Source organism: Ooceraea biroi, chromosome 6 (genome assembly GCF_003672135.1).
Source record: "Ooceraea biroi isolate clonal line C1 chromosome 6, Obir_v5.4, whole genome shotgun sequence".
Taxonomy (NCBI): domain Eukaryota; kingdom Metazoa; phylum Arthropoda; class Insecta; order Hymenoptera; family Formicidae; genus Ooceraea; species Ooceraea biroi.
The window spans coordinates 7,051,751-7,062,020 of NC_039511.1; the positions used below are offsets into that span (position 1 = coordinate 7,051,751).

The following is a 10,270-nucleotide window of genomic DNA, read 5'->3' on the forward strand; positions in this document are numbered from 1 at the left end:
AGTTGACGACAGTATACGTCTGAATTAATGGTTTGATTCCTTGCAAGCAGCTCAAAATACACAATACCTTTAAAGTCCCACCAGACTAACAGCATAATCTTTCTTTGGTGAATATCTGCTTTTCAAGTGCTTTGAGCAGGTTCATCACGCTTGCTCCACGATCTTTTTCGTTTGACGTTGTTGTAGACGATCCATTTTTCGTCGCCTATTATCATACGTTTCAAAAATGGATCATTTTCCTCACATTTCAAAAGAGAATCGCAGATGTCAATACGGTTAGTGAGATGAATTTCTTTGAGCTCATGTGGTACCCAAATATCGAGCTTACTAATGTATCCAAGTCGTTTTAAATGGTTTTTAACACTCGATTTCGATATGTTAAGATTCTCAGCAATCTCTCGTGTCGTTAAACGCCGATTGGAATCGATCAGTGCCTTTATTTTGTCATCATCAATTTCGATTGGCCTTCCTGAGCGTGGTGCATCTTTCACATTAAAATCTCCAGATCGAAATTTAGTAAACCAATTTTGACACTGCCGCAGTTTTAAAGCATCTTCGCCATATACATCACATAACTTTTTATGAGCTTGCACAGCGTTTTTCCCTTTTCGGAAGTAATAAAACAAAATATGACGAAAATGTTCTTTTTGATTTTCCAGTTTGAAATCGACGGCAAACAAACAATTGTTAACAAAATCGTGTACTTTCTTTTTCTAAAACAAGCTTGAACTGTGAGTTGTTAACCTACATAATGAATTTGCTGTTTAGAATGAAGTTAGTTACATTTCAAGATATGTATGTCCATCTATTGGAAAAAAACGCAATTACTTTTTGGCCAACCCAATATATTAAGAAACTTACGTATAGTAGTACTTACAGTAGTCACAAAATATCATTATTATAACAAAAAAAGAAATAAAAAGAACACATTTTCTTATATGTTTTGATATAATCTAAATCATAATTGCTATATTTTCTGGTATTGTTTTTTAACTTTAATTCAACATTTAATATTATATAATCTAATTTAACTTTTTTGTGTTTATTTTTTATATATAATTTCTTTAGAATCATTGTTATTTATATATATATTATTTATATTTGTTTACATATTTTTATGTAAGTATGTATGTTTGCTGAATAGATTCAATAAGATATTGAAGTATCCAATTTTTTCTTACGACAATATCGCCGCCACTGATACTCAACACAATGGTCAGCAAAGTTGTCATAAGAAATAGTTCTTTCACGGAAGAATTGCCGCATAGGTCTCCACATCGATTCAATACGTTGAGTATGGATGCCTTCAGGACTCACAAATTCCTTCGAATGATTTATTATTTCATGATGGTAACCAATCTCAGAGAGTTTTTTATATGCCTTCCACTGATCTGTTCGGATGAGTGTATTTGGAGCAACATGGCGTTGAATCAGAGGAAGCAATGTTTCTGCACTTCGCTGATTGTCAGGACATACTTCAAGGCGAAAGTCTTCGCTTCCATCTTCAATCATGCCCAGAAGCCAGTGACCGTCTATTTGACGACCACGATGGTATTTGCGGCGACTGAATTTAGCTTCATCAATTTGAACAACGCGTCCTGGTCCACCGATAAAACCTCTAGCATCTTGACCTATCAAAAAACGGTCTAAGATCAGCTCCCGACAATAATTATACCAGTCTGCAATAGTTGCTGATGATACTGTTGCATTCGGTCGCCATGTTTCGTCTTTTACATCATGGTATGATAGTTTTCGGCTCCAACAATACATTAATCGAATTGCTGTTTCGATATTTATATGGTGACCTTCGAATCAGGTACCATAGGCTGAGCTTCGTTCTTCACCAGAAATTATCCGACTACTGGTTTGTTTTCGTTTCGGACATCGAAACTGTCCAAAACCAAAACGACTTTCGTCGAAAATCATCACTATCCGATGGGTCCAGCACATCATATGGCTTCGCAAAAGTCCACAAGATTGAGCCCAATTGATCGCCGATTTTCGTCGAGTGTCATCATCATCGCCACTAAAAATTTGCTTTAATCGAGCCCAGGACCAGCGTTTATTTGCTTCAGCCATCCTAGTTGTGATAATTCAATAGCAATTAGCCTTTTACAAATATTGCTAAGAATATAATCCCTTAATCAACATTTTTTAACAGTTTGATACAAAAAATAATTTAAAAACTCAAGTTTCTTAACCTAAATAATCAAGTACTGTATATCATGACAGACTAGAGTAATATAGATCTCGTTTGGGGCCGTAAGCATGAGGGGGGAAGGCGGGAAGATATGGACTTTGGGCAAGACTACAATTTCCGGAGCGCCAAGTTTTGACCGTGGATTCCTCATTTACAGATCATTACAAACAAAACTTGAAGAGTGGTGAAAGTGGCTATCTGGTTTAGTTTAGTAGATATGGAGGTTTTTAGTTACCCCGCCAGAACCAGTGGAACACATTTCACACAGATTTTGATTACTTGGTACACGGCACGGATTCCGGCGGGGGGAGGAGCGAAGCCCCTCCCTCCCCGCCCTCCCGCGAAGCGGGCTGAAAACCGAGCATATATGTCCGGGGCTCCAATTTCAGAAAATATAACCGGTAATTATATACATAAGGAGAAATAAGTTTCGAAAATATAGTAGTTATTTTTGAATATGAACGAACAAAATTTATTTAAAGCAGTGAATCATTAATATATAGAACAGTTTGTTTATAAATACAAAGTATTCTTTATTTTAACCAAAAACATAAAACAGGTAAATACAAATTATTTTCTGCTTTAATCGAAATTAAAGACTTTTTCGAAACTACTTTAATCGAAAATGAACAAACAATGACCGACGGGAAAGGTCAATGACCTTGACCTTGTTAGGGGCCAAGGTCAATGTTAAGGTCAGTCGGAGGTCGAATATTTACCTTATTTTTTATATAAAACTGTTAAAAAATGTTGATTACGGCGAATAATTCAAATTTCTCGGAAACTAGACATTTCCGCAACTTCGCACTTCGGTTTTCGACAACATTCAGTTAGCACAACGTACCTGTAAAATTTCATCAAAATCGAAGGGAGGTGGTATACTAAAGTCTTACCAAATATATAATTACTAAATAAATATATGACATTATTTATATAAATGACATTTATTAATAAACATTGTAGGATGCAACGTGGTTGTCATTAGCAAATATTGAAGAATGTAATAGTAACGTCAGAGATGCTCAAAGGCAAAGAGAAACATTATGCGAATATTTTGTTTCTCCAGCTGGAGAATTGGAGTGGCAATACGACTTCATCCGTAGAGGCGTACATGCAGACAGATAAAATAAGTGCAAATGTAAATAGTTCTTTATATTATAGTATTTTATTAATAAGTTTAACAAGTTTTTATTAATAAGTATTAAGTAATAAGTATTAATAAGTATTTTATTAATAAGTTTAGTTTAAATAAAACGGTTATATGTACATGACAAAGTTTTATTAAAATTATAAAACTATAAATGTGTTATTTTTAATTAAAGTACATTAAAGACAGGTACATAAATACAACATGAATTCTTCTAACCATAATTATGATATTCCTAATGAAAAACCAAAATTTATTCTTGACATTATATTTATAACAATAAGTATTGTAAAAAGAAATTCTTTTCTTAAATATAATAACTTTTGTGATAAATATATTAATTTCAATGATACTTCAGTATCGCCAGAAAAATTGAATAGACAAAAATTAATTATAGTTGACCAAACTGGCAGTTTATTAATGAAGGTAACACAACGTTTCGGCCAAAGGTTTAGGCCCTTCTCAAGTGAATATAGTCATTTTCTGAAAGGTTTTACCTTGTTACAATAACTTCTTAAAAACTAAACAATACCGCTATAATTTTTTTTCCAAATACAAAGTCAAAGAATTAAAATAAATCAACTTACTGGCTAAAAATGACCGAGAACATGTTGCTAGGATTCAAACGACGACCGAAACGAACCACGGTCAAACAACAAGTGAAGCTGACGAAAACAATTTTCAGACATGTATCAAGATGAAATCGTACACGGACGGAAGGCCCTCTGTATTTTTTTTCAAATTGATAGAGTTAAGGTGTCTTTTTATATAAATCATCTCTGCTATTTCTCTTTTTCTATTGTTTTTCTCCTGGTGCAAAATTTTTGTGTTTGTCCAGTCAAACTCATGTTCATTCTCTACTCTATGTTTACTAACTACATTGTAATTATTAACATCCTTTTTAATATTTGACTTGTGTTCCTTTATACGCGTTTCGAGACACCTTTTCGTCTGTCCAATATAACAACAGTCGCAATTGGAACATTCCATTGTGTACACTACGCCTGTCTGCTTATCATCTGCCAACCTGTCTTGTCTTTACCTCGTTTAATTATACAATCAAGACGCTTGAAAATCGTGTAAATACAGTCAACTTTGTAATGTTTCAAAGTTCTTGCAATAGTATCGCTTAGATTTGTAATATACGGAAGTGCTATCCAATTCTTATTCACCTTTTCATCCTTCTTACCATTGTCCACGCCAATTCCATGTGTTAAAACTCGAAGTCTACGGTTGATATGTAGATTAATAAACTGTAGAGGATAGCAATTGTTACTTAAGATGGAACGTACAATTGCAATATTAGTACCATGGAAACTGACATCCGACAATAATATGGCTCGGCCTACTAGGCTTGTTACTACACCAATCTTGTGTTTCAACGGGTGATTGGAATGAAAATTAATGTAGCGCTCTGAAAAAGTTTTCTTGCGATATCAGTCAGTAATAATTTTATCATCTCTTCCGATAACCGAAGTATCTAAGAAGTTAATAGTATTGTTAGTTTCCATTTCTATTGTAAACCTAAGACGTGGATGGTAGCTATTAAAAATTCTGAGAACATTTTGAACTTCCTCTGCGGGTAAAATTGTGAATATGTCGTCAACATATCTGTAAAAAGTATGTAACTCAAAATCTAACAGCGCAATACAATGTGTTTCCAAGTCGTCTAACACTATATCTGCCAATATGGGTGAAAGCGGAGAGGATCTCCCATAGGATCCCATAGGACTTCCAAAAATCTGTTCATAGAATTTGCCATCAAACGTAAAACTCGTAGAACTAAGTATCACGTCAACAGCATATAAGAACTAATCTAAGCTGAACTTTGTAAACTGACTAATATAATGCCATCTACTACGTATTCCTTTCATCACTAAATCTTTCGGTATGTTCGGGAACAGGGACACCACGTCTAAAGAAACTAAAACTTGATTGTTGCTAACCTTTAAATCCTTTATTTTTCTGACAAAGGTCCAGCTGTCTTTTATATGTGATTTTGGTTTCGGAATAAAGTCACTCAATATTTTCAGTAAGTATTGTACTGTATTATAAGTGGGGGCTCCTATGGAAGAAACAATGATTCTCAAAGGAACACCTGATTTGTGTATTTTTGGAAGTCCGTAAGATCTAGGTAAGGTACAAGTAGTCATATGTAATTGTTTGTAAACAAACTCGTCTATGATCCCAAGATTAAGCCACGATTTAACCAAATCATTAAATCTAATCATTATTCTTCTGTTCGGATCTTTATCAAGTTTCTTATACGTTGTATTGTCATTAAGTAAGTCAGTCATTTTCTTAAAATAGTTCGATTTCTCCATAATAACTGTAACTTGACCTTTGTCTACCCTCCTTACCATCAAGTCCTTATTGTCTCTTAAATATTTTTTACATTTTTTAAACAATGTGGAAACATACTTGTCAACAAACTTAATGTGGTTTGTCCTTTTTAAGAAACCACTTAACACTTCCACCATAAACTTCCTTATGTCATTAATGATACTACTATGTAATTTCAAACATCTAGATTCAAAGTTCTTAATAAAATTCAAGATCACGCCTACATAATCTGATTTATTACCATTACTGACCGGCAGCGCAAACTTGTCTCCTAGACTTAAGAAATTCAGCACTTCTTTAGGAATGGATTTGTTGCTGATATTAACAATCCAATCTTTACTATCCATGTTTAAGAAAGAAGACACTGTTGGATTCTGTCTATGTAATAATTGATTGAATTTTTTAATTAACTTAATTTTCACGTTTCTGTTGTGTCTCTTAATTTTATTATTATTAAGTGTAACAAATTTTTTCAAAAGATCGAAAGGTATAGATGAAACCAACTGTTCCTCAATATTCTTAATTTTTGCACGTAGACATTTTAGTTTGTAATGTATATCTTTGATCTCAAGATTTAACAAAGTTCGCTGGTAACATGTTCTACAGTTATTAGATTTCCGATTTGCACATTTACTAAGAAAAACCACCGAGCAACGTTGTCCATAAATGTGGGCCGGCAAGACGTCATAACTTCGGCACCTTAGCAAAAACTTCCGTTGTTGGCATATCGTGCACATAATTAAACTGATCCTTATCCAAGACTTTAGCATCTGTGTCACTTCCATGCCATATCTCCTTGTTGTATACGTAAAAAATCCGTCGCTGGTATATAACACCATATTGAACAATAGAAAAAGAGAAATAGCAGAGATGATCTATATAAAAAGACACCTTAACTCTATCAATTTGAAAAAAAATACAGAGGGCCTTCCGTCCGTGTACGATTTCATCTTGATACATGTCTGAAAATTGTTTTCGTCAGCTTCACTTGTTGTTTGACCGTGGTTCGTTTCGGTCGTCGTTTGAATCCTAGCAACATGTTCTCGGTCATTTTTAGCCAGTAAGTTGATTTATTTTAATTCTTTGACTTTGTATTTGGAAAAAAAATTATAGCGGTATTGTTTAGTTTTTAAGAAGTTATTGTAACAAGGTAAAACCTTTCAGAAAATGACTATGTTCACTTGAGAAGTGCCTAAACCTTTGGCCGAAACGTTGTGTTACCTTCATTAATAAACTGCCAGTTTGGTCAACTATAATTAATTTTTGTCTATAAATATATTAGTTACATTTTTATAATGACTACTTTATCACAGAAAAAATAATAACTTAAATATAACTCTTGTGATAAATATTATATTAGGTACATCTTTATGATATGACTATACTTTATCACAGAATAAATAATAACTTAAATATAACTTTTGTGATAAATATATTAGTTACATCTTTATGTCTATGACTACTCTATCACAGAATAAAGAATTAAATTAAAAAGTTAGAATTACTTTGTGTCAACAATGAAATGATAAGTAATAAAATATTCGAAAGCATTAAACAATTGGTAAAATATGTTCAAAGGAATTACGTTGTCGGTAATGGTGTAGATACAGCATCTATCATCATTTTTCTTCTAATATTTTTATCACACTTTGGGATATTGTAAAACTGTATTTTTATGAACTCCATAAATGCATCATCTGCTGTAGATGTTTTTGCTGTAGATGTTGCTGTAGATGTGTCGAAGTTTTCATATAGTTCATAATTCTGTTACTCATATTTAAAAACGTTTGTTCTAACTCTTTAGTTTCATTCAGTCTTTTTCTTTTTAGCGTTGGAGATTGTGTTGACACTTTGCTATATATATTTTCAGCATCAATAGTTTCCTTATCTTTTGTACTTTGATTTTCTTTATTACATGAAGAAAACGTATTCATGTGGTCTGTTTTGCTTCCTGATGAACTTTCATCAAGTAAAGTGTCATCTGATTGACGTTTTGTTACATTAGTATAAGTTCTAAAACAAATAACAATAACATGTAACAAATATTATGCTATAAACATCATTAATAAAAATTAATTATTAAATGTTTATAATATTCGACTATTTAATTTCCATCTAGGATTTACGATAGTACGATACTCAAAAACATGTATCAATTATTGAATTTGTTATTAGTCAGAAATACTATAACGATTTGCACATATTTTAGTCCACAGAGATTCAATAGTTGCAGTCACGTTTATTCTGTTGAATCATTTTTTATGTTTGTCATACCATTGGTATACACTTAATGAGGGCCGGAATTCAGTCCGGTTGAAACGTTGTAACATCAATTTAATAAATAGCAAGTTACGTCAAAAACTCCAATCTTACTTCCTATACTTATTGACTAGCGACAAAAACACTCAATATTATTGTTATTAAATTATTAATAACTTATTTACAAGAATAAAATTACTTTCGTCTCTTGATGACTTGGTCCAAAAATGTCATCTGAGCATAAAGTGGAAATTGACGAGAAGTTGACTTTGGAGCAGCACTTCCACTTCTACACTGATTTTCTATCCTTTTTTTCTCGCGATTGTATTGCTCTCTTAATGAGATGCATCTTCTTTGGCAATAATCAGGTGTATAAAAATCACCTATAGTGGAAATTGAAAAATACATAATTAATAAAAACATGTGATGATATGAAACATGATTGAAGAAAATTTAATTTGAAAACTTACCTCAATTTGTTTCAATCATTATTTTAGAGATTTTATTCCACGTATTTTGTTTCATTAATGTGTCCTTACAATTACGATTTCTCTTGTCTTATAAAAATGGTCTTTCTCGATATAATTCTATAAGAAATTCATTACCACTTTTTCCTGAATCATCAATGTTTTCAAAAGAATCAGAAGAACCTTCAATATCTTGAATTATGATTTCATTAATAAAATTATCGCAATAACTATCATGATCTGACATGATGACTTTATGCAATCTTTTTCGCACAGCAATCTAAAACAAAATGCAGACATTAACAGGACAAAAAACGAAAAACGATCTTTTAAACAGTCATACAAAGAAAAATTGCAGCTAACCTAAAATGATCATTGATTATCATTTACCCAAATAGATAGGCACAAAAACAGATCATTCAGAATAAACGTAATAAAAATCTCATTTACTTTTATCAATTAAACAATTAACTTTGTTTTATTAAATAGAATTATTCTTAATTTATTTAGAAAATATCAATGTACTTACTTTCGGTTAAGAAGCTAAGTATATTTTTTACGTTAGTTATTTTTTAAGTATATTTTTTACGTTTTTATACGACACAGGAATAATACGTCAAAGCTTGTGCGTTACTTACGTCTACGACTACGACTGTCGTAGATCGCTACGCCATGTTTGTGCTTTGGCCCTATATTTCATACAGTCGTATTTATCGCGATTCTTTGCGATTGATTATATCTCTGGCATAAAAGTTTACACAGTTTATACGATTCTCCTCTCTTCTCACCACTTTCCACAGTATACAGGGTGTCCCATTTTAAAGTTTCCCCTAAAATATTTCAGAAACATTGAGTTAAATCGAAAAATGTTTCAAACAAAAGTTTTGTGACTTCGAGGGAGACATAAGACGGTACTATTGGTTTGACCTTGGGTGGCGTTGTCAAAGTCATATGGAGTTCAACTTTGTTTTTTTAAACGGAACCCCATACTTTTTATTCCAGATTCTGAATCTTCGTCGAAAAGTAAGTAACTTTTGTCCGAAACATTGTTTTTAAAAACGCCCTCCTTATCCCGAAAACTGAGGTTCAACCTTTAGCGGACCAATTATAATACTCGCTTTATAACAGACACTGAAGGTTGTTTTTAGTATTTTACTGTTTACCATCAGCATGTGCGTGCGTGCGTATGCGTGTGTTCTACATCCAGCCAACTAAGGCAAGATCGATCACAGATCCGGCCAGTTAAGGTAAGATCGATCACTGATCCAGCCAGTTAAGGCAAGATCGTGCTCTGATCCAGCCAGTTAAGGCAAGATCGTGCTCTGATCCAGCCAGTTAAGGCAAGATCATGCCGTTTTGTTTTCAATTAAGGCCAAGTAAGGTAGTCGTAAATTAGTTTTGTAGGTCGTCTCTCTGCTCATCTGATGAGATTTATTAAACATATGCAGCAGGTCCTTGAAATAATTGTATTCATATATTCAAATCATTTAAAATAATATATTCAAATCATTTTAAATAATATATCTTTAGGTTTTATCAATTTTCAATTATCATTGTAATATATGTATTTACTGCCTGTTACTCTTTAATCATGTAACTCACCTTTGTATTGGCTTCTTGTTAATAATTATGTTAGTATTTAGCCTATAATATTTCCTCATATTCTACTTTTCCTTATTATATAATAAATACGTAAATAGTATTAATTGAAAATTATTAATAAGTTTTCACAGCGTGATTGTTAAGATAAGTCTTTTCAAATGCTACTGGTGAATAATATTAATTGGTATGTATGTACACTCGTCCAGTTAGGGAATTTTACGTTTGGTTATATAGTTAGACGAGTGGTGGTGT

The 10,270-nt window shown here is 32.5% G+C and overlaps 1 protein-coding gene and 1 pseudogene across 1 annotated transcript; both read right to left on the bottom strand.

The window, feature by feature from the left end:
- Nucleotides 1-5,158: 5,158 nt before the first annotated feature.
- On the bottom strand, nucleotides 5,159-6,037 carry LOC113562139. The gene has a single exon (XM_026970494.1). It carries the CDS (start codon nucleotides 6,035-6,037, stop codon nucleotides 5,159-5,161), a length of 879 nt encoding a protein of 292 aa, XP_026826295.1.
- A 1,024-nt stretch (nucleotides 6,038-7,061) lies between these two features.
- Nucleotides 7,062-9,359, bottom strand: LOC113562099 (annotated as a pseudogene).
- Nucleotides 9,360-10,270: the final 911 nt, after the last annotated feature.